Consider the following 20043-nt stretch of genomic DNA (forward strand, 5'->3'; position numbering starts at 1 on the left):
GACGCAACTAAGATTGAACTAAGATGTCTAGTACTCAAGGGTATGCCTAAAGTAAACCCTCCTACTACACTAACCTAAGTACTTAGACAGGGACCAAAAGACTTCCTTCGCTAGTAAACAATACGAATGATCGCTTATACCAGGGATGAAAACTGCTTGTCCGAATGTAATACTTGTTATTCCAATGCGATTGCCTTTGTCGTAAAGTGAAAATGTTTCAAAGAAGGCCAAGCGCAAGGCTCAAGCATAGATTGCACTTCCTGAGAGAATTGCACTGGTATTGTGGGGTCAAGTTGCAAAAACAGGCGCAGTGATTGCAATCCTGCCTCCACAAGAGGTTGAAGCCCCCGCAAAATACTCTTGATGAGATCGCTATCCTGGGCATAAGGCCTAGGTTCATTGATGTGAAGATCAAATGACTTCAACGACTTTCCCAGCTTCTCGATGATGATAGGCATGAGGTAATCAAAGAGAGTCGTGACACCAGAAGGTTGTCCGTCTGGTTGAAACACCAGCGTATGCAGATTTGTTGCCGCAAGGCGTAACAAGAAGAGCATGACGGAAAACATCGATCCCCGAACATCCAACTGCTTCAAGGCAGGGAACATTGGAGGAATAGCTTGCCAATCCATGTTCAAGCGATCTTGGAGGTGGATTTTGAGGTCTGAAATAGGTGCCTGGGACAACAACGTGCAAAGAGCTGCAAGCTCAGGGGCACGAATATAGGCTTTGCTTAGATCAACGCTCCCGATGTGCCCGAATTGAAGTTGCGGTGTCGAGTGCAACACTCTCATCGTCCGCATGAGACCAGTAATCCGCAGTTCCTCCAGATGCGGGGCTTCAGTAACAGCGCGGTCAAGTGCTAATTCAATGGGATCACAATCAAGTGTATTGTGACATACGAGGGTGAGAGATCGCAAGGAGGGGGGAAATGGTTTCGCTTGCGTGGAAATTGGCCCAGAGAGGATATAGGCCAGACTTCGTAGTTTCGGGAAAGGATGAAACCCATCCTGTCCGCGAATAACTGTGAGACGCATGTAGCAATCCCGGTTTTTCATGAGATCTGCACAATCATTGTTGTGATCTCCTATGCGCAAGCTCCAGACTCGTGCAGCGTATTTGTTGAACGTTTTCCAGTCGTCCAATGAATTGCAGCGATATTTCAGGAGATCGCAGTCACACGTCCGGGCGTCCTGCAGATACAACGAGGATCGGCTTTAGTGACAGACAGACGCGAGGTAAAGTTACTTACATTTACCAATGACGCGCTTTGCGGAATCAACGAAATGAATGGGGCAAAGGAGTGCATAGATCTCCAGAGAATGTCAAGGGCAGGATCTGTAAATGCACGACAACAGCAAGACATGTAATACAATGACTTCTTGTCGTCTTGTAATCCATCAAGGATAACCGCAAGGATTTCTGAGATACGGAGAGTCTCAAAAGGTCCTGGCATGATGATCAGTCGGAGAATTCGTTCGCGAGTCACGGCACACAACAATATTTAAGGTTAAAAGCCACCAATTGTTCCATTGGCTGGTTGATAGAAGCAACAGTGACACGAGGCCCCGACCGTGCAGAGGCGCGTCCGGAGTCTAGATCATTCTGACGGAACTGGGGAGGTTACCGATGGTAGGAAAGTGGCAGGCTAGAGACCGGTCTGGCTCGTCAGAATCTATGGACGAGTTGATTAAACAAAACGTAGCCAAACTTTACGAGGAAGAAATGAAAATTGATGCAAACGCTGCAACACTGGCAGCGGCTGTAAAGAGACCAAGCCGCTTTGTCATGAACGTGTGTTATTTTGTGCACTGTACCCATCAGACTCCGACGTTTGTTCATCGGTGGCACGACAAGTACTGAATATGATACTGCAGGCCATTCCCCTACTGAAGGCGTCAATATACTGCTTCAATAGAATCTGGATCACAGGTTTCTTGTACTAACAGTAACGTGCCATTGCTTTCAAAAATAATAATACAGTGATCGATGCTCAATCAATGCCTCAAACTTTGAAACGACTCGGATTACCTTCCTGTCATGACACCCTCACTTCGTCTCTTGAGGGTGGGCCACCAACTTTGACCCGCTCACTTGCCCTTTTTTCATTCGTTCCAACCCCTCGATAATTCCTTCAAGACCATTCGGAAGAACCTCGTACCTATTGGGCTATAGGAAAAGTATATCAGCGGCAGTGAGACTGAGTTACGCTCGATACTCTCACCTTGATGGTCCCTTTCTCAAGCCACTCCGAAAGGATGGCCCACGATCCACTGCAAAGTGACTTGTTTTCATCCGCATGTGGGCTTCCGAACGTCTGAACAGCTCTGCGTTCTGTTCCTCCTTCTTCCTTGACTACCGCCGGCAGTGTCAAAACTAGGCATCCTTTATGACCGAGGAGCGACCATCCAATCTGCTGTGTGTCGGGGAGAGAGATAGCATCATACACATACTTGATATGGCCGCTTGAATATTTCCTGATAGCAGCCTTGAGAACATCAGCAGGCAGGTGTCTGTCGATTACATGGGTAGCGCCAAGCGATTTCAGGTAAGCTTCGTGGACGGGTGACGCTGTCGTAATGATAGGAGTAAACCCAGAGAGAACAGCCAGCTGAATGACTGAAAGAGGGAAGTTGAGATCATGCTTTTCTTGACAATTACCTGCAACTTACCGTATGACCCGACAGATGAGGCCCCACCAAGAATGACAATTGGCCCTGCGTACCTGGCAAGGCCGCCTTCTTCCCAAGGCGGCCTGAGGCCTATCCCATACTTGTTGCTATTATACAGACCGGTCGAAGCAGTGTCGAAGCCCAGTGGGACAGTGGCTGCGTCATCATATCCCAAATTACCCGGAATCTACATACTGTTAGCGCTAATGCAAATCCTTTGTCAAGAGGACATGCCTTCGCGGTGTAATCCATAACGCCGAGTGTGAACTGTTGGAAAGCAGATCGATCGTTTGAGAACTGGCCATGGGTGAATCTACAACGTACAAGTTAAAGAAGTAGCTCAGCCACGACTCAGGGGCTGCTAGTGCTCACACTTTGTCTCCCTTCGCGAAGTTACGGACATTTTCGCCTGTTTCAACGACGAGACCAGCAATATCCTCACCGAGTACTGCTGGGTACTGTTCGACGAAAACCCCATACTCCTGGACTTTATGGTCGACAGGATTGAGGGCCGCAGAGTAAACCTTGATCAAGAGCTCATCCTTCCCGGGCTTCGGGATGCTGCGCGAACCAACAGCGAATTTGCCTTGCTTAGACTGAAGGAATAGTGCTTTTTGTTGCTGAGTGTCAGACATGGTTGCAAGAATGTGAGCGTGTTGTGACGATCGAAAGCGATTCTACATAGGGGCCCCACTTTATATGCAACTCGAACATTTGATATGATGACGCATGCATGGAGCAATTCATATTGACAAAGAAATGAATGTAATGCTGAGGGGTATCTAGATAAAATAATGATCATATATGGATGTCCAATCGATCGTCCGTGCAAATTGTTTCAAGTTTCTTGTGGGCGAACCACCATTTTCACACCGTCCACCTTTCCTGCGTTGAATCTCCCGAGCGCTTCTGGTATTGCACGCAACCCGCCATGTAATAGCTCGACATGGTTTGGCTGAGACGATGTTAGAAGATACCTAGAGGTAATTTTTTGGTTAACACTTACTCGTATGTGACCTTCCTCGACCCATCTTTCAAGATGAGCCCACAGCCTCTTCCCCGTTTCCCAATTTTCGTCTGATTGCGGGCTTCCGTCTACAGGAACAACCTGCCTGCTGTCATAGCTGTCCTTGGTTATCAAGGATGGCTGTGTAACGACAAGCTTCCCCCCGGGTGCAAGCAGCGACCAAGCAGCCTCCTGAGTCTCTGCGGTGGATATGGAGTCGTACATGATATGTATGCGAGAGCCCGTGATTTTCATCACGGCCTGTTTTAGTGCTGGTAGGGGAAGATATCTGTCTATGACGTGGGTTGCACCGATACTCTTCAGATGTTCCGTGTGCTTTAGCGAAGCAGTGGTAATAATAGGTGAGAAGCCTGATAGCTTCGCCAATTGAATAACTAGTAGGCTTAGTAAGATGACTTGTCTACGGCAATGAGTTGGGAAGCTTACCGTAGTTGCCCACGGAGCCGGCACCACCGAAGATCAAGATAGGCCAACCTTTGTACTTGCACCACCCACCGCGGTCCCAAGGTGGCATAAGACCGATACCGTTGATGGTACCGTACATCCCGATCGCGGCTGTGCCAATTCCGCATGAGATGGTACACGCCTGGTCAAGCGATAAGCTTCTTGGGACCTGAGTAAGATTGATCAACACGAGTTCTCACCACCCGATCACGGGGATTAACTTGCCTTAGCAGCGAAGTCAGTCGTGACTACGCAATACTGCTGGAAGGTTGCCAAATCGTTATCGTCAAAGGCACCATGGAAGAATCTAGGTTCCGAAGTAACGATTAATCTTACAGCATTACAATCGTAGAAGTGAGACGGCTTACATTCTTTCTCCTGGATCAAATTTTGTGACACCTTCTCCGATTTCTTCTACGATGCCAGCACCATCGGTACCTAGCACCGCAGGATAGGTGTCGACGAATGTGCCATCCCTGTGGATCTTCGCATCGAAAGGGTTGAGCGCAGTAGCCTGCAGTTTGACGAGAACTTCGCCAGGACCTGGCTGGGGTATCTTGCGGCAAGCCACAGCGAATGTCGCTTGCTTGGACGGGATGACGAGCGCGAGTTGCTGGTCAGGCATATCAAGTGTTGAGTGGATATCAAGTGTCGAATGGATAGAAGAGTTTTGTTCCTGGTAAAGATGATGTATTAGACGTGGGCTTTTATACTCATTGCCATCACTTACCTGACATAACGGAAGCGACTGGAATGAAGAGTTTAGGGACACCTCGTGTATTGTGTGAGGCCCTCGACCGTCTAGACGCGATAAAAATTGCACAGCTTTGTCAAGAAGCCTTAATCTTCGACGGGTAGGACCGGGGGGCTTGTTATTGGTACGTTGCTGCATGAGGTGAGTGAGCAAACCATGAACACGAGGCATAGAAGATTGGAGCGTTGTACTTGCAGTCATTGCGCTCATGACGTGACTCCGATGAGATACAGGAGATATTCCGTTACACAGGAAGGAATTCTGTGCGCTTTATAGTCACTAGTGCCACGACCCACGAGGCAGTTACGCTATTTCTTGACATTTTAGGGCCGCACAGACTGCAATTCATGGAAATTCCTGCACAGGAAAGTCCCTCGTTCGCTCCACAAGTTTATCCTATGCGGAACTTCGTTATAGAAGCATTCAAAGGTACGTACAAAATTAACGCCAACCTCGAGGCCGCAAGTTGGACGCCGGACGCTTCACGTGTAGTCCAGCGATGGGTCCCTGGGGTGCGCCTGGAGACCAGACTAGACTAGACCACATCAGTGAAAAACACAAGGTGCACAGCCGGGCCCACCTTCCCCTTGCACATGGAAGCCCATTTCCTTTAGAAATTAAGTTTGCCTCATTTCCGAGGGATGGTGAGCGCCGGGGCTGTGATCAAGCAAAGTCAAATAGCGCAAAACCCATTATCATTTCTCGGGTAACTAGAATCATGTTCAGCGTGGATATCTAAGTATGGGAAAGCAGGAGAAGTCATTGGAGTGTGGTACATCAGAATGTGGCGGTACGTAGAGCGAATTAAGCTTATCTGAAAGGCGGAGTCGGTGATTGGATAATGTGGACCGTGATTGCTGGCCATTAAATCGATCGAGGATTAACAGGTGAGAATGATCAATGTATGCAATTAAACTGCTCGTCAGGGCCCGGTCAGTGAGAGCCCATGTATCATGCAAGAACATACCTATCAAGAGAGCGAACGACAGCCAATTGTACAAGATTGAAATGTGATTGGAGCATGACGAAAGGATGGAGATGCAGATTTGACGCGAATTAATTGGTGAGTGGCTACGGAAATGAGCGAGGATGCAATGCTGTCCAAAGCATTTCGTTCGTCATGGTGTGCGGTTGGCGGGGACATAACTGGAGCGGAAGACAATCGAACCTCAAAGCGCGTTTTCTCATGCATGTGAATGTGACTAGGTGAGCGTCCAAAGAAAGATGTTGGTCGAAATTAAGTTGCGTGCGCTTGTGCCTTCAGCGGCCAGGCTATTGGGGAGAGATTCGAAACTTACCTGCATAAGGTAGTAGTTCTCCTCAACGTCTCACTGACTCCGCGTCAGATCAATAATGTCCCTAGCCTCTATTTTTACCCTCTTTGCACTGCGGGTAGTGGATATTCTTTCCTCGAGCCTTTTCACCTGTGCCTTTTTGGAGACGGTTTTAGCGCTTCTATAAGCATATCCCAAAAAAAAATCTGACTTTCAGTGCATTGAGCTCACTCAAAGCTTCATTATCTATATCTAAGCCGGTCCCATTGTTGTAATCTTCCGATTCTGGTGCCTCTACGGGAGCTTCACGCTTGGTTCCCCGTGAAGGTTGCATGGGTGACGGGGCAATGCCATCTGCCACGAGTCGATCTAGTAAGGATATATGAGCATCAGAGTATAATTACCGACTGTGTTGTGCACACGAACCAAATGGCCTGTACCTGAAAACAAATGTAGCCGTGGGGGTTATCCCAACGCGGGCCACGTTGATCATCAGCTGAGGTGGAACGCGGATCTCCTCTCCGAAACTAAGATCGTTTGTGACTTAAGTGACGAGATGGAGCAAAACTACGCACCCCACACAGTGACTTGTTGCCTTCTTTGAGCGTTCGTGGACCATTGTTCCCTTAGCAGATACTAAATTTCTTTGGTAGCTCGTGCCAATCACATTCACAGGCCAGATGGCCAAGGAAATTTCTCCGAGCCCGGCATGTGCAGAATTCAAGTGTTGATCTTCATCTATAAGTATGTGAGCCCACTTTTGGAGTCTGATAGTTTTCATCAGATGAAACTGACCCGTCAGCTGAAGCTTCGAGAAGGTAAGTGGACGAATGGAATTCATCGACGTGTTGACGTATTTGAATTCCGTAGTACATCTCTGATACGTCGGTGGCTCATTGAAGCTTAAAGCACGCATTAATTGCCCCCCTCCATGTATGCCATCGAGTGTCACATCTCCTGCTTGGTGATACTGGCGTGGATGATTGATATCTTGCCATACCACAGAGAACGTCTGTAGGAGCAACAGGAGGCGGCGTTGGAAGTCGCCTCATTTACGAAATTCACCAAGTACGCACCTTTCCTGCTTCCGAAGCAATCCAACACGTCACTTTGTTTTCTTCTGGAAAAGTCTCAATTCCATAGCTCTCCAGAGCTTGTCCATCGACCCTGATGCATGCTCGTAGCGTCCCGTAGGATAGCATTAGAGGAAAGGAGAAATAATGACGTGGATAGCTTTCAATCGATGTACACGCGCTTGGCCAGGTACAGGAAGGCGTGCAAGGTGTAACGCGTCTAACTTGGCTTTAACCACTAATTAAATTTGGAACTCAGCGGCACCAAAGAACGCGTTCGCATCACGTGACATTATCCCCAACTCTTGTAACGTACGTTGAGGAGAACCCTACGAATGAATAAAACGTTCTTCACAGCAGCAGACCGACATGTGGCGTTACCTCCCAGGGGCTACGGTCTGGTACTAGGCACAAGAGCGCTCGCGAATACTTACTTTTACTGTGACATTCGCCCGGACCATACTCGCGATTCGCATCTTGGAGATGGTAAATGCTAAGTACTTGTATGTTTGATCTTCGGTGTGGACTGATCTGCTGGTCTAGTAGTTTGGTGATACTACCAGAGCCGTGGCAATGAGGACAGGCTCTACAAAACGGCTTTAATTTGAGTGGGTCATTCACAAATGTACGCCACAATGTGCTGACTTGACATTTCGGTGATGTTCACCTAGGATAGACAATCACGATGCACGCCTGACTCATCCAAATCGATAACACGTGAGGAACAGCACATAGGAGTTGATGCCCGATGTAACGGACCACCAACGTCCAGCGCTTTTGTGCTTTCTTCAATAGGTGTGCGATGGATCATCTTGTGTTATCGGATCATCCCTGGACCAAAACACGAGGTGTCTCTGCGTGGAATCACGGCCACATACATACTAGTGCTCTTCGTGTCAATAAAGTCCGAGGAATTGAAGTAGATCCGGTGCGGCGGCCGGGACTCGACGAAATCCATGTCTATCAAGCAAGGCGTCGTCACTTCCGAGTCGGTGGGGCGCCACTGAACTCCAAACAACACGCTGGTTAAACTCCAAATTTCTGGAGGGGACGCGGAATGCATATTCCTCCTTTCTGAGTCTCAGCTCTGTGACAGATGAGCCGAATGACGCACGAAAACACTGTTTCCACTACTCCTCTCAGCCCCTTTTCAAGAGTTTCACGCCACTTCAGAGAACATCAGGAAGTCACTGGGAGAATCGATGTACGAGTGAATGCCTTCATGTGACATTTCAACCACGAGTGCTGTCATGCAATGTGGCACTCACTGACCAGGCAGGCACAGACAGGCATCGTAGACCACCAGTCGCATGGAACACAAATAAATAACCCTAGCAATTTGAGGAGCCAAAAGAAAAGGATCCAAGTATAAGTATAGGACATCTGATCTAAAACGTGGAATGAGTCGTGTTCGTATATTGACGACAGCATAAGTACCTGCCGGCGGGATTTAACCAAGGCTTCATTTGCGTCAGGCCGGTACCTCGATGGCAGATAAACTTCACGCTCATGAGGATGTTCTTTCTTACTTGATTCGCTTGGGCTTTCGATTCTGAGAGGGTCCCTCTTCTTGATCAACGCAGGTGTTTCAGGTCATTCTGCATTCGTTATGTGATGGCAAAATCAGGCAAATTATTTCGCTTACTTGAAGATTCCGAGTCCTCTAGCAGTCCCGCGGAGCAACCGGTTTCCGGTTCACCCATAGGCAGGGAGCGCTTCCCTCCAATAACCGTTGAGGGCGGTGCTATCTATACCATTAGATTGTAGAACATTCATAGTATTCAACACAAACATCGGAGACACGCTTACGGATGGAACCACAAAATGAATTAAATAGGAGGTTTGTCTGTGAAAACATAAGGCGATCTAGTGGTCGGAGGTCTTTTGACTACTACACCTCCGAAGCTGCAATTGAGATAAGTAAACGAGTCAAGTCCGAGGGCTGTGGCTGCTGCTACTCACATCGGATATAATACAATGTCCCATTAGCCTGAACTTCTTCATTTATTGGTGGACTTTTAGAATTCGGTCGTGGAATGTATGATTGTCAGACGATTTCCCCCCAAGACCATCCAAGGGCAATGTAGGCGCCATCATCTGAATTTCGCTCAGCACCATGAACCAATGAAACAATAGCAAGTCGGCACGTACCGGTCGAGATCAGACGAGAAGATATGAAGTCGCGGGTACTAGGGGCATCACTAATAAGCGTGCGTTCCAGAAGGTGCCAACTCGACTCAGGTACCCAGAGCAGAGCCATAACCACAGTACTGGTACCTGCGGCGTTCGCGCAATCGCGAACATAGTATATACAGCTTCTCAGCATTTCCGATAACGTCACTGCTAGGAATTTGTCGTGGTGAGTTGCCGCATCATTCGGAATGCGAGTTGAGAGGACACCTTTCCTTCCTCGGATGTTGTTATCCGGCACATATCCAGCATGTAAAAGCCTCCTATCCCAAAGGAGGGACGGCGAAACCAAAATATCCGATCGCGAGCTCTGAGCTCGTTTCCATCAATCGCAGCGCCAGGCAGAAAGGTCTCCGAGGAGCATGTACATGAATTACTGCCACCGTAGAAGGAAAGCGGCGATGAACGCTAGTGCGCTCAGTAGTGGAGTAGCAATCTTGAGCTCACTGAAATTGAAACTTCTGCTGCATGCTAAAATTATGTACAGTCTACGAAGACTTGAGATAGCGGGGTTCTAGAAAAAGTATATACTAATAGAAGTTGTAAGCGTAACATCATAACTGGCGGCGGCAGACTTTCAACAAGTTCTGTACCAATGCAAAGTGACTCCATAGGTATCTGTAGCGATGACGATTTCGAAACCCACAGCGGGCTCCATCTTGCAAAGAATCGAGTTTCTTGAAGTTAAATTGCATCATGGGACGTGCCCATTACACTGGGAATCTGGGTTGCTTACCTCGGAGTGGTGGCATAGAAGCCTGAACCCAAGCAAGGATGGATGGAGAAGCTAATCCTCCGTTAAATCAATGACCTCCATAGGGGCGTGTTGCCGTTGCGATCCCCCGTATTCCAACTTGACACGAAAGGGCTTTCGATCCTCTATTTGTTCACGTAAGCGCTGGAGCTCCATCTGCAAGAAAAGAATGAGCAGGAGGGAAAGACACCACCAAAGCGAGAAGTCACCTCTAGCTCTCGAATCCTTGCCAGCGGTTTGACATCATTTGAGGGCGAAGACTCACTAGGCCCATTCATTACCTCAGTTTCATCGCTATGCTCTGTCTTTGCTGCGATTTGTATATTTGACGTCGGTGGTGCCACGCCCATTGCCTGTAGGATGTCTGGGATTGGAAATAGTAGGCTTGAGTGGCAGGCATGCGCGTAGAAGAATGTCATGGCCCACCCAGGCGTGTGTACTTGAACGCGAAGACAGTCGAAGGACTGTTATCAGGTACAAACTTGCAGGATGGCACAGGTCGCCGTTGAACGAGTACTTCTTCTCCGAAACTTAACCAAATGTCAACTGTAAGAAATGAGGCATGAGCCGAAATTCTACGTACGCAACACGATGAGAGCATGCCTTCTTGGAGCGTTCATGCACCTTGCCTCCTCGCACACGAAGGGTGTGATCACTCCCCATCCGAAGTTTCACTACGTCTTTGGTGACTCTGTGATTCCCCAGCCTGAACTTTGAGACAATTTGTCCTATGTCATTCGCAGTTTGATCGTCAAGCATTGAGTCGTCATCTGAACTCGAGTGTTGGAATTAGCCTATCTGAACACTTTTTGCATACTGACCAGTAAGCTCGATGTGGGAGAACATGAAATCTCTGCTGACGTAGTTGTCGCTCAGACACGTGTATTCCATCATATCGACCCAACCCAGGGCCAGAATGCGATTACGACATTGCACACCGTCAACGGAGACAGTTGAACAGACACTCGAAGATTGCATAGCCAAAACCTTTATCCTGACTCCAAATTTCTTATGGAGACATCAATAAGGTCTTGACATGTAAATTTATCACACACCTTCCCTTCTTCTGACGCGATCCAGCACGTAATTCTGTTCTCCGTTGGTGTGCTGGAAACGACGACATCATACTCTGGGAGCTCCTGGCCATCAACGATTATACAAGCAGAAAAGTCTCCCAGAATCATGACGCAAGGTGGACAGCAGTATTTCAGATGGCGAGATGCAACCTGCAGGATGGAATATTATGTAAGTTAAGATATTAGCATTGCTTGAAAGAAACATAGACTTTGATAAAGGAGTCAATTTTGAATAAAGGGATAAGCGAATAAAAGAAAGGCCTTTCAATTTAAATTATAACAGGTTATGTGCAGCATGCGGAGGAGGAGTGTCACGGTCGCGGAGAATTCTCTCGCGTCTACGACGTGTAGTCATTGATATGCACGCGCGCGCGAATTTGTACTCCGTGCAGATTAACGAGAAGGGACTCACTGAGCGGTTATCTTGGACTGACAAAACAAAAAGGATGCCACTTGCGGGATTGATGAAGGTTCCAACGTTCACGCGCACACCTTGCAAAAGCTAAGCCTTGAGGCAGTGGGAGACCCTGTGCACGTGGTCAAAAGTTTGAACTTTGCAAACGTAATTTCGCGGACGTGCAGATTCCAGAAGAACATATGTATTGATTTGATCGATCTCGTGTACACCTGTCCAGTATTACAGGTCTGACATGTTTATTAAGGTCGGGTTGCAGCGCACTCCCCTTCCACATGCATGCCCTGGAATTCAGTGGGATTGCTGATACATAGTGACAAAGTAGAAATGATTAGATTAACAACTATGACCAGCGACGACAAACAAAAGTTCAGGAAGTCGGCCCCAAGTACAAAGACATATTCACAACGATAGTGAATGAAATACCAAAATTCAAACTCCACTGAAAGTATACGTACACCCGCACGCGCTCCACCTTGCAGAGAATCGAGTTCCTATAGTCGAATTGCATGGAGGTGTGAGCTACAGATCATTATCTGTGATAGCTTACCTCAGAATGGTGGAACAAGCCTGGACCCAAGCAATTGAGGGCATAAGTTAATCCTCAGTCAAATCGAGGATCTCATTAGTAAATGTGGGTTGCCGTCGCGATCCCCCACATTCCAACTTCACGCGTGAGGGCTTCCGATCCTCGGATGAGGCTAGCTGCGCACGTAGACGTAGAAGTTCCGTCTGCGACGAGAATGAGTTGGAAAACTCTGCCGATGCCCAAAGTTACCTCAAGTTGTTCGATTCTTGGCTTGATGTCCTTTGAGGGCAAATCAGGTCCATCAAACACCTCGATTTCATCATCATGATTCTCTGTCTCTTCGTCGACTGAACTCTTTGTGGCCGACGGCGCTATGCCCATTGCCTGCAAAACATCTAAGATTAAAAGCCGGTGTGAGTTGCAGATGTGCATAGAAATTATCTTGGCCCACCCAAGCGCGTGTATTTGAACATGAAGACAGTCGCAGGATGGTCATCCGGTATGATGGTATAGGATGTGACATCACCGGCATGACCAGACCGACGTGCCATTTGACGGGGATATCCCAAGCTTAATCAAAGGACAATTATATAAAAGGAGCCAAGGGATGATGTTCTACGCACGCAACACGATGAGAGTGTGCCTTCTTGGAGCGTTCGTGCACCTTGCCTTCTTGCACACCAAGAGTGTGGTTTTTCGACTCACTATGTTTTACTATGTTTGCCTTCACATACTCGCCTGTTTTTACCTCCAATGCGATTTGACCTATGTCATTCGCATTTTGATCATCGAGGATTGCGTCGTCATCTGAAGTTCAGTTTTGGGGGAGGCTCTAAGGCTGGACACCTATTTTATGTACTGACCGGTAAAATCGATGTTTGAGAACATGAAATCCCTGCGAGCCTGACTCGTGCGTTCCTTCGTACCAATCCAGCCCGAGGGCACAGTTTGTCTACCACAGCGAACTCCGTCAACGGAGACGACTGATCGGACGCCCGAGGACTGCTGAGCTAAAATCTTCCACCTGATTCCAAATTTCTTATGGAGGCATTCAAATATTTCGCCCTCAAATATGAAGCATAACACACCTTTCCTTCTTCCGATGCGATCCAGCAGGTAGTTCTGTTTTCTGTCGGTGTGCTAGAAACGATGACATCATACTCCAAGAGCTCCTGGTCGTCAATGAAGACACAAGCAGAGAAGTCTCCCAAAATCATAGCAGTAGTACTAATATTTCACGGTCTTTGTTGAAACACGCAGTAGCAAAGCTTGACCAGTGCACGTGAGGTCCATGGTCAAAAATTACACTTACTGCATGAGCAGTAGATCACGTGCGATACAGTGACAGCTTTCCTGCCCATCCGGATTCCGGACTCAGTTGAATTCACTTCATACATGCGGCCTCGCGTTTTCTTTGACTTTGCAATAGGCACTGAGCCTGCAGGGCGGTAATTAACATCCCTATATTGCACTGGTTTTATTGTCTCATCACTTCATCCCAGAGTCGTTTTTGAACTGTACAACGACACAGCACCAAAGACAGCTGAAAAGTAAATGAATGTTCATGGTGTGTAGCCCTGATCTGACCACCTTCATAGCTTTCGGGCACTATGTACGGGCGAGAAAGGCCTTTCTGCAGTTTCCGAACGGCCTCTGTACTACAAGAATAGCATCATTCACCGTTCCATTCGTGATTTTATGGTTCAAGGAGGAGGTGCGCCATTCTATCACTTCATTATTGGGCGTTACTCATAGTCATCAGACTTTACGAAACGAAATGGCGCAGGGGGAGAATCCATCTACGGCAGTGCATTCCCTGACGAGGACTTGACGCGCCCTTTAGAATCAGAAGGGTAGGTACACCATTGAATACCTCAATCCTTCACTCATTTCATGGTACAGCCTTCTTTGTATGGCCAACAAGGGACCTAACACCAACGGATCACAATTCTTCATTACCCTGCGAGATTGTCCGCATTTAAATGGTGAGCCTTTGTTCCAGAAAATCCACATGCGCCTTTAATGTGAGACCCGCACAGGCAAGCATGTCGTGTTTGGCCGGGTCATGCGCGGATACGACGAAGTTGTGAAGAAACTGGCCGTGGTTCCTGTAGATGAGAAGGATAGACCTCAGCACCCTATCGTTATCGTCAACTGCGGTGAACTTGAACTTAAGAGGAAGGCAGAGGCGTCTCAAGGTGCGCCCTTCTCTCTAGAAGCTCTGATAAAGCGGCTGATATTTCATGCAAGGTGAAGAATTAAATACAGAAATTCCTAGTCGAAGACACCGCAGCAGTCGCTCGCGCTCACGAAGTTCAGATCATGATCGAAGCACTCAAAAGAGGAAAAAGTCCAAGCGCCGAAAACATGAAAACAAAAGGGATACCAACACAGACGACGAGGTTCGCAAGAACGAAGATGAAAAAGTTCCTAAGCAAGAAACTGAAGAAGAGTATGATGCTAGACTTGAAAGGGAGGAGCAGGAACGGTTAGATGAGGCTAAGCAAAGGGAACTGGAACGGATCAAGCGCAAATATGAATCTACGCCGCCTGCGACCGAAGGAGGTGTACGATTTAAAGGTTGGTCATCTTCAGCTGTGTTTTCACGTCAAATTCTGAAGCAAAGCGTCCAGGACGAGGACGAATGAAGTTCATCGACCCCGAACTTCACCATCGACGATAGAAGATCATGTTCACATTATGTTCTATAGTTTGCCACACCATGCTCATTAAAATCACCCGCAATACCCCAAATCACAAAATGTCATGGAAATCAGAGCAAGTGTGGAGATAAAAAAAGTCATAAACACAATACACTACACGCTTACTTCTGTGACCTGCTCGGTAACTTCGTCCATGGACGACTCTTCCTTCTCTTCAGCCCTGGCGTCTGCTGCATCCTTCTTCGCGCTAGCAGCGCTGGCGAAGCTAATCGATGGTCTGATGTTTGCCGAGGTTGTTGGTGTAGCATGAGAGATACGCGGAGATCCAGGGGTAGGTGGCGTAGCGATAAGCTGGGGCGGTGACCTTGTAGCAGTAATAGGACTTCGTTCAGTCGCTTGACGGGAGGAGTTGCGCGACATTGGGTGCGGAACACGTTCCTTCAAGGCTTCACGGTCCTTCTCAACACGGGCAGTAATTTCACGTTCTTTTGAGGTAACATCAACTGGTCTGCCGAGAATTTGAGCACTTGACGGGCAAAATGTCACAAAAAAACAGACCTGGCTGCGCCGAAAGGACTAGCTTTGGGAGCAGGCGGGGCACCGGGATTAGAAGCCATTTTCGGAGAAGAGAGGGGGGGAGGGACTGGCAGAGTTGGAAGAACGAGGGAGAAGCTCGAGCTTGCGGCGACCCATTTGGGGTGTAGGAGGGGTAGAATTGGTTGCTGTTATCCTAGGTTTCAACCCAAACTCTAACTATGTGCTGGAGGAATGATACTTACGCGACGTTCTTGATCGCCCAGCGCGCCAGTCGCCGTCGTCGGCGGGCGGCTCTCTCACGTGCTGCGAATCATGACTGCCTCTCAAACTGCCAAATCTCGATGGCGGGTCTTCGGCCGAAGGCTTGAACTTGCTCCCAAGAGCCCATTTCTCCTCGTTGTCTGCAGGCGATTGACCTTCGGGTGTGGAGAATCCTGAGCCCCTCCGCTTAAATGACGGAGCCTCTGGTTCAGGGATCTTTGCAAGAGGCTTACTCGACCTCCACTGGCTGACCTCGTCCGAGACACTAGGCGGAGGAGGCATGCGATCTCCTGGAGGACCATCGAACCGACGTCGGGAAGAATCGCGTGAATCTTGCACGGGTGGGGGACCTTCACGACGCCAGTTACCAGAAAACTTGGTGTCGTCGTCGAAGGAAGACCCTGAGAATCCCGACCTTTCCTTTGCTGTGAAATGCTAAGCCTTGGAAGCCTTGAAAGAGTGTCCTCAGAACTCACGAGGCTCGGCGACGCTGGTACGAACTGTACGTCCAGAGAGGCTCTAGAAGAGAATCAACTACAGCACTGAGAAAACAGACGACACGTCCACTGACACTACCGGTCTTTGCCAATGCATCTTTTAATCCATCAAGCTCTGCGAACTCGACATATCCAAAGCCTTTCGGTTTGTCATCACGGTCCTTGATGATTTTGATGGATTTGGTCTGACCGAAAGTCACATTACGTCATGGATATCAGGCCGCAGAACACACCTGATGAGGACCAAAGAAGCTTTCAAGTTCACCTTCGGTGATGTCGAAGGAGAGATTTGCGACGTAGGCGGTGTAAGGGGGTTGGGTGGGCAGGGGGAGATCTTCTCGGGGCGACGCAAACGATCGATCGGCTACGTAGAGCGTGAATCGATACGAATCACGAGACTCATGACGAGAACTTACGCCGCGACGAAGAAAAGTCGTCCCTTCTTCCAAACCGATCACCTTGACGAGCTCTGTCATCGTCCGTTCTTATCGACGCTGGGGAAATTCCGATAAGCTAAATCCGCATGAGAATAAACAAGGACTTACGAGCACTCGGAAGAGAGTCCATCTCATCCGCCCATGATCCCAGCGCTACCCATCACATTACAACTGCCTTTTCATGAAAAATGACCAACGCACTGCTATCGCCGAGAAATTCATTGAGAGACATCTTTGATGCCTTTGATTTTTTAGGCGCTGAATTTCTGTGAGCTTTGCGATATTTGACATTAGGAAACGACTGACCCATGATTGAAAACCTTGTGCAGTACTTTTCACTGTATGATCTGTCGCTAGCTAGCTTGGATAAGTAGCAAAAAGCAAGAAGGAAATAACTTGGCGGCGGCGACCATAAGACTTTTCCCACGCTCGTGTCCTACATAGATAACACACGGACCAACACCGCAGCAGACGTTGACAACATGATCCTCCTCGAGGTGAGCAATGTCGGAGAGCTCCTTTGAGGATGTGTGTTCTGATGGCCGCTAGTCCCATAATCTCATAATTCAGACAACGCTTGCTGAGAAGATCGCAAAGTGAGACTGTCATTGACTGACACGCGCACTGGCACACTAATGAGATATCCAGGCCGTCGTCTCTCGATGTTCTCTTTGTAGATTTTGATGGCGTGAGGTTTCATCTTTCTACGCCGGAAAAGAAGACAGTGGTTCAGCTTTCCATGAATATCCGATGCTGGGATGAGCTAGTTGCATACGGCGCGATGCAGATATTGCAACGGGAATATGGCCCGCTCATTAAGCAGCAGACAGAGCCAGAATATAACATCAGTCTTGATATAGATATTGATCAGGTCCCAGCTGATGAAGGTACGTATCGCTCAACTCATGTGTTTGTTTACTCAATCGGTGCCAACAGAAAGCAGAGAAGCATTTGTAAAATCTATCTCGCTATTCAAGCGGAACGCTCTGGCGGCACCATTCGAGCTCGCGTTTAAGCAGCAAAAAGAGTTGGAAGCAACAGGTGGTGCTCAGGGGCAGTTAATGCAGATCCACTATCGCGACGAAGAAGCCATCTACATTCAAGCATCGCCCGACCGTGTCACTGTGATATTCTCGACAGTCTTCAGAGAGGAGACCGATCGTATTTTTGGCAAGGTGTTCTTGCAGGTAAGAATACTCCATAGACTTCCGCATCATGCCTTACTTTGCAACCAGGAATTTGTGGACGCACGACGACAGCCTAGTATTCAAAATGCCCCCCAAGTGCTCTACACCAACCGCGACCCACCCTTAGAAATCCGTGATCTCGCAGGTCTACGGAACACTGATGACATCGGCTATGTCACCTTTGTTCTCTTCCCTCGCCACTTTGCGAATGCCGACATCTCGTTCAATACGATATCGCACGTACAGTTATTCCGTGATTATCTGCACTACCACATCAAGTGTTCAAAGGCGTACATGCACTCCCGTATGCGTCATCGTGTAGCCGAGTTCCAGAAAGTCCTGAACCGCGCGAAGACGGAGGCTGCAACAACTGAACGCAAGACTGTCACGTATGTCAAGCGTCCTTCGTTAAGTGTCCAGCTAACGGTGTGGTACAGTGGCCGAACTATGACGAATCGGTGAGATGGACGGACGAGGTACCTTACCCAGCGTCATGTAACTTTAGTTTTATATTCGTCAAGACTTCTCCTTTGAAAATCAACCTACTATACAGCTATGGTTCTCAACGAAGGGATTCCATTATCTTTGTCGCGAACCACAAGTTGTGGTTTGCAGAGAATTCAAGGACACCTACCGACATTTCTCTCGAGCATTTGACAAAATTGACATTCTTTTCTCTTCTCTCCATGGTGCAGCCCGCAGTTGCCAGTCAGCCCTGCAGCATCTCAGACTTGTTACTGACCTCCACAGGCAAATTACTGGCTGTAAGCTCTCATATATCTCGTTCGGTACGACATCGCGCTTACAGCTGTTCTTCGACTATCCGCGCTACTACATCAATCGTGCAAAGGCATACGTGCACTCTCATACGCGTCATATGTATGCTATATTAGAGTTGAGTGTGTATTGCGATGTTGTTGTTCGTTGTCGGTGCACATGAGCTGTCTCAAACCTGAGGTACTTCTGGGCGGCCAGCACCGTGCTGCAGCTGGCTGATCAACCCAAGATCAACCCCGCAGTGATATTAATAACGCAGTTCTAAGAAGCGCTTGCGCCGGGGCTGTCTCCATGTTGAACATGAGACAGTGGTGTATGATATAATAAAATGATACAAATCCCCAGAGTACTATTCCTGATCCACGTAGGTGCTGTCAGACATCCCTGGTCTTCAGTAAGACTGCAACTACAAATATCTCCAGCGTCTTGACGTTCATCATCTCATCAGCGCAGAAGCCGCATCCCTGACTCGTGCTATGATATTCTTCACCACGCTTCTGCACTAGCAAAGCCTGCCAAAAGGTTGAGCAAGGCGAACGAGCAACCTCAACTCTGGCGTAGCCTGCTCATTGTCTCTAAGAGATCAACTGAGCGGATCATCTGACGGAGACCCAGGCTCAGGCTCACCATCCGTCTTGCCTGCAAAGTTGGGCAGCTCGAGATCATGACGATTCCAAGCACGGATCAGCAAGAATGTCTGCCGAGTAGGCCTTGAGGGCCAGAATTGAACTAGCTCGTCTTCCGTTGTGACCAGCAGGTCTTGTAGCCCGGCTGCATTGACGTCATGAGTCATAGATAAAACATTTGTCCCCATCTTGAATAGGCCTCAACCTAATTTCTGTGAGAGGATATACAATGCAAGATAATTGCAGTCTAGCGTTCGCGAGCCGAAGTACGCTGAGGTACTCTAGGAGGGTATACAGTCTCGAAGCTGATTCCACAGTCACACTATTTCGCGACGTGGAGACCAATTTCTGCATCTTGTCTTCGGATAGAGATAGTGACAAGCATGGCGGAGCTTTCCTTTCGTGGGGGACACGATAGTATGGCACATGAGGGAAAGACCCCACGCTCGTCCACCCAAAGAGGAATGTGAGCTTTGAAAAAAGAGAAAAGGATTAGAATAGGACGAACGCGGACGTTCGGAGGGGTCGTTCTCGGTGCGTCCGTCTTTGTTTGTCGCCATGGTAGTGTCGTGGTACTTTGTAGATTGTGCAACAGCCGTGTTTTCAACCAGCTGTGTTGACTTGTTCTCTTGCTTGTCCTCATCCTCAGGCTCGTGCCCTACAACGCCAAACCCAGACTTCAACGGCCATGTTCGACTTAAAAGATATCAACCAGTCAATACGTCACGTTCAGCCTGAAAAGCAGCAACACTGCCCACAGTGTACCAGCGCGCGAGAAAAATGACTGTTTACCTTAGTGACATTGTGAATGCGAGTCAGGAGAAAGTGCAGCAGCGGTGAAACTCACCTG

The 20043-nt window shown here is 48.3% G+C and overlaps 9 protein-coding genes across 9 annotated transcripts; 2 read left to right on the top strand and 7 right to left on the bottom strand.

The window, feature by feature from the left end:
* Positions 1-2: 2 nt before the first annotated feature.
* Positions 3-1735, bottom strand: DEU56DRAFT_197451 (uncharacterized protein). The gene is made up of 2 exons (XM_041345026.1): positions 1253-1735; positions 3-1193 (listed from the first exon to the last, which is right to left on the bottom strand). Exons 1-2 carry the CDS (start codon positions 1454-1456, stop codon positions 177-179), a joined length of 1221 nt encoding a protein of 406 aa, XP_041211038.1. The 5' UTR covers positions 1457-1735; the 3' UTR covers positions 3-176.
* A 118-nt stretch (positions 1736-1853) lies between these two features.
* DEU56DRAFT_789479 (chaperonin 10-like protein) lies at positions 1854-3331 on the bottom strand. Its single transcript, XM_041352539.1, has 5 exons — positions 3045-3331; positions 2907-2985; positions 2673-2859; positions 2225-2619; positions 1854-2169 (listed from the first exon to the last, which is right to left on the bottom strand). The coding sequence occupies exons 1-5, from the start codon at positions 3305-3307 to the stop codon at positions 2050-2052; spliced, it is 1044 nt and encodes a 347-aa protein (XP_041211039.1). The 5' UTR covers positions 3308-3331; the 3' UTR covers positions 1854-2049.
* Positions 3332-3510: 179 nt separating this feature from the next.
* Positions 3511-4768, bottom strand: DEU56DRAFT_870276 (chaperonin 10-like protein; the record flags this gene model as incomplete). Its single annotated transcript, XM_041355616.1, has 5 exons — positions 3511-3627; positions 3679-4073; positions 4126-4312; positions 4369-4450; positions 4512-4768. The coding sequence occupies 5 exons, from the start codon at positions 4766-4768 to the stop codon at positions 3511-3513; spliced, it is 1038 nt and encodes a 345-aa protein (XP_041211040.1).
* A 1023-nt stretch (positions 4769-5791) lies between these two features.
* On the bottom strand, positions 5792-7535 carry DEU56DRAFT_789487 (uncharacterized protein). The gene is made up of 7 exons (XM_041352540.1): positions 7248-7535; positions 6967-7183; positions 6747-6909; positions 6598-6698; positions 6383-6540; positions 6196-6327; positions 5792-6148 (listed from the first exon to the last, which is right to left on the bottom strand). Exons 1-6 carry the CDS (start codon positions 7371-7373, stop codon positions 6226-6228), a joined length of 867 nt encoding a protein of 288 aa, XP_041211041.1. The 5' UTR covers positions 7374-7535; the 3' UTR covers positions 5792-6148; positions 6196-6225.
* Positions 7536-10170: 2635 nt separating this feature from the next.
* On the bottom strand, positions 10171-11785 carry DEU56DRAFT_789510 (uncharacterized protein). The gene is made up of 6 exons (XM_041352541.1): positions 11677-11785; positions 11244-11414; positions 11010-11196; positions 10772-10958; positions 10615-10718; positions 10171-10552 (listed from the first exon to the last, which is right to left on the bottom strand). The coding sequence occupies exons 2-6, from the start codon at positions 11370-11372 to the stop codon at positions 10314-10316; spliced, it is 846 nt and encodes a 281-aa protein (XP_041211042.1). The 5' UTR covers positions 11373-11414; positions 11677-11785; the 3' UTR covers positions 10171-10313.
* Positions 11786-11963: 178 nt separating this feature from the next.
* Positions 11964-13465, bottom strand: DEU56DRAFT_789516 (uncharacterized protein). The gene is made up of 7 exons (XM_041352542.1): positions 13297-13465; positions 13072-13246; positions 12832-13015; positions 12660-12778; positions 12458-12603; positions 12230-12411; positions 11964-12173 (listed from the first exon to the last, which is right to left on the bottom strand). The coding sequence occupies exons 1-6, from the start codon at positions 13423-13425 to the stop codon at positions 12277-12279; spliced, it is 888 nt and encodes a 295-aa protein (XP_041211043.1). The 5' UTR covers positions 13426-13465; the 3' UTR covers positions 11964-12173; positions 12230-12276.
* An 82-nt stretch (positions 13466-13547) lies between these two features.
* DEU56DRAFT_197816 (cyclophilin-like domain-containing protein) lies at positions 13548-15151 on the top strand. The gene is made up of 8 exons (XM_041345028.1): positions 13548-13656; positions 13711-13758; positions 13807-13922; positions 13971-14061; positions 14111-14193; positions 14248-14406; positions 14465-14788; positions 14842-15151. Exons 1-8 carry the CDS (start codon positions 13604-13606, stop codon positions 14889-14891), a joined length of 924 nt encoding a protein of 307 aa, XP_041211044.1. The 5' UTR covers positions 13548-13603; the 3' UTR covers positions 14892-15151.
* On the bottom strand, positions 15025-16913 carry DEU56DRAFT_870292 (uncharacterized protein; the record flags this gene model as incomplete). Its single annotated transcript, XM_041355618.1, is given in 11 exon segments — positions 15025-15379; positions 15430-15514; positions 15534-15601; positions 15656-16094; positions 16146-16188; positions 16241-16351; positions 16400-16530; positions 16583-16660; positions 16712-16756; positions 16805-16861; positions 16910-16913. The coding sequence occupies 11 exon segments, from the start codon at positions 16911-16913 to the stop codon at positions 15025-15027; spliced, it is 1416 nt and encodes a 471-aa protein (XP_041211045.1).
* A 66-nt stretch (positions 16914-16979) lies between these two features.
* Positions 16980-18694, top strand: DEU56DRAFT_789526 (Arp2/3 complex, 34 kd subunit p34-Arc-domain-containing protein). Its single transcript, XM_041352543.1, has 7 exons — positions 16980-17100; positions 17153-17199; positions 17252-17490; positions 17540-17790; positions 17839-18179; positions 18228-18554; positions 18641-18694. Exons 1-6 carry the CDS (start codon positions 17086-17088, stop codon positions 18250-18252), a joined length of 918 nt encoding a protein of 305 aa, XP_041211046.1. The 5' UTR covers positions 16980-17085; the 3' UTR covers positions 18253-18554; positions 18641-18694.
* Positions 18695-20043: the final 1349 nt, after the last annotated feature.

The sequence above is a fragment of the Suillus clintonianus genome (genome assembly GCF_016758775.1).
Source record: "Suillus clintonianus strain FC179 chromosome Unknown DEU56scaffold_18, whole genome shotgun sequence".
Classification (NCBI taxonomy): Eukaryota; Fungi; Basidiomycota; class Agaricomycetes; order Boletales; family Suillaceae; genus Suillus; species Suillus clintonianus.

What these genes read in the sequence shown, in the direction of transcription:
- DEU56DRAFT_789516 (XM_041352542.1), bottom strand. Translation starts at nt 13,425, where the DNA reads ATGATTTTGGGAGACTTCTCTGCTTGTGTCTTCATTGACGACCAGGAG. An exon ending in TCGCATCGGAAGAAGGAAAG is followed by an intron (nt 13,247 to 13,296) that starts GTGTGTTATGCT and finishes TGCCTCCATAAG; the next exon opens with AAATTTGGAATCAGGTGGAA. An exon ending in GTTCAAATACACGCGCTTGG is followed by an intron (nt 12,604 to 12,659) that starts GTGGGCCAAGAT and finishes TTTTAATCTTAG; the next exon opens with ATGTTTTGCAGGCAATGGGC.
- DEU56DRAFT_789510 (XM_041352541.1), bottom strand. Translation starts at nt 11,372, where the DNA reads ATGATTCTGGGAGACTTTTCTGCTTGTATAATCGTTGATGGCCAGGAG. An exon ending in TCGCGTCAGAAGAAGGGAAG is followed by an intron (nt 11,197 to 11,243) that starts GTGTGTGATAAA and finishes TGTCTCCATAAG; the next exon opens with AAATTTGGAGTCAGGATAAA. An exon ending in GTTCAAGTACACACGCCTGG is followed by an intron (nt 10,553 to 10,614) that starts GTGGGCCATGAC and finishes TTCCAATCCCAG; the next exon opens with ACATCCTACAGGCAATGGGC.
- DEU56DRAFT_197816 (XM_041345028.1), top strand. Translation starts at nt 13,604, where the DNA reads ATGCGGCCTCGCGTTTTCTTTGACTTTGCAATAGGCACTGAGCCTGCA. An exon ending in GCACCAAAGACAGCTGAAAA is followed by an intron (nt 13,759 to 13,806) that starts GTAAATGAATGT and finishes CCACCTTCATAG; the next exon opens with CTTTCGGGCACTATGTACGG. An exon ending in AGATTGTCCGCATTTAAATG is followed by an intron (nt 14,194 to 14,247) that starts GTGAGCCTTTGT and finishes AGACCCGCACAG; the next exon opens with GCAAGCATGTCGTGTTTGGC.
- DEU56DRAFT_197451 (XM_041345026.1), bottom strand. Translation starts at nt 1,456, where the DNA reads ATGCCAGGACCTTTTGAGACTCTCCGTATCTCAGAAATCCTTGCGGTT. An exon ending in AAAGCGCGTCATTGGTAAAT is followed by an intron (nt 1,194 to 1,252) that starts GTAAGTAACTTT and finishes TTGTATCTGCAG; the next exon opens with GACGCCCGGACGTGTGACTG.
- DEU56DRAFT_789526 (XM_041352543.1), top strand. An exon ending in TTGGCAAGGTGTTCTTGCAG is followed by an intron (nt 17,791 to 17,838) that starts GTAAGAATACTC and finishes CTTTGCAACCAG; the next exon opens with GAATTTGTGGACGCACGACG. An exon ending in ACTGAACGCAAGACTGTCAC is followed by an intron (nt 18,180 to 18,227) that starts GTATGTCAAGCG and finishes GGTGTGGTACAG; the next exon opens with TGGCCGAACTATGACGAATC.
- DEU56DRAFT_789487 (XM_041352540.1), bottom strand. Translation starts at nt 7,373, where the DNA reads ATGCTATCCTACGGGACGCTACGAGCATGCATCAGGGTCGATGGACAA. An exon ending in CTCGAAGCTTCAGCTGACGG is followed by an intron (nt 6,910 to 6,966) that starts GTCAGTTTCATC and finishes ACATACTTATAG; the next exon opens with ATGAAGATCAACACTTGAAT. An exon ending in GCAACAAGTCACTGTGTGGG is followed by an intron (nt 6,699 to 6,746) that starts GTGCGTAGTTTT and finishes AAACGATCTTAG; the next exon opens with TTTCGGAGAGGAGATCCGCG.
- DEU56DRAFT_789479 (XM_041352539.1), bottom strand. Translation starts at nt 3,307, where the DNA reads ATGTCTGACACTCAGCAACAAAAAGCACTATTCCTTCAGTCTAAGCAA. An exon ending in TTATGGATTACACCGCGAAG is followed by an intron (nt 2,860 to 2,906) that starts GCATGTCCTCTT and finishes AACAGTATGTAG; the next exon opens with ATTCCGGGTAATTTGGGATA. An exon ending in CTCATCTGTCGGGTCATACG is followed by an intron (nt 2,620 to 2,672) that starts GTAAGTTGCAGG and finishes TCCCTCTTTCAG; the next exon opens with TCATTCAGCTGGCTGTTCTC.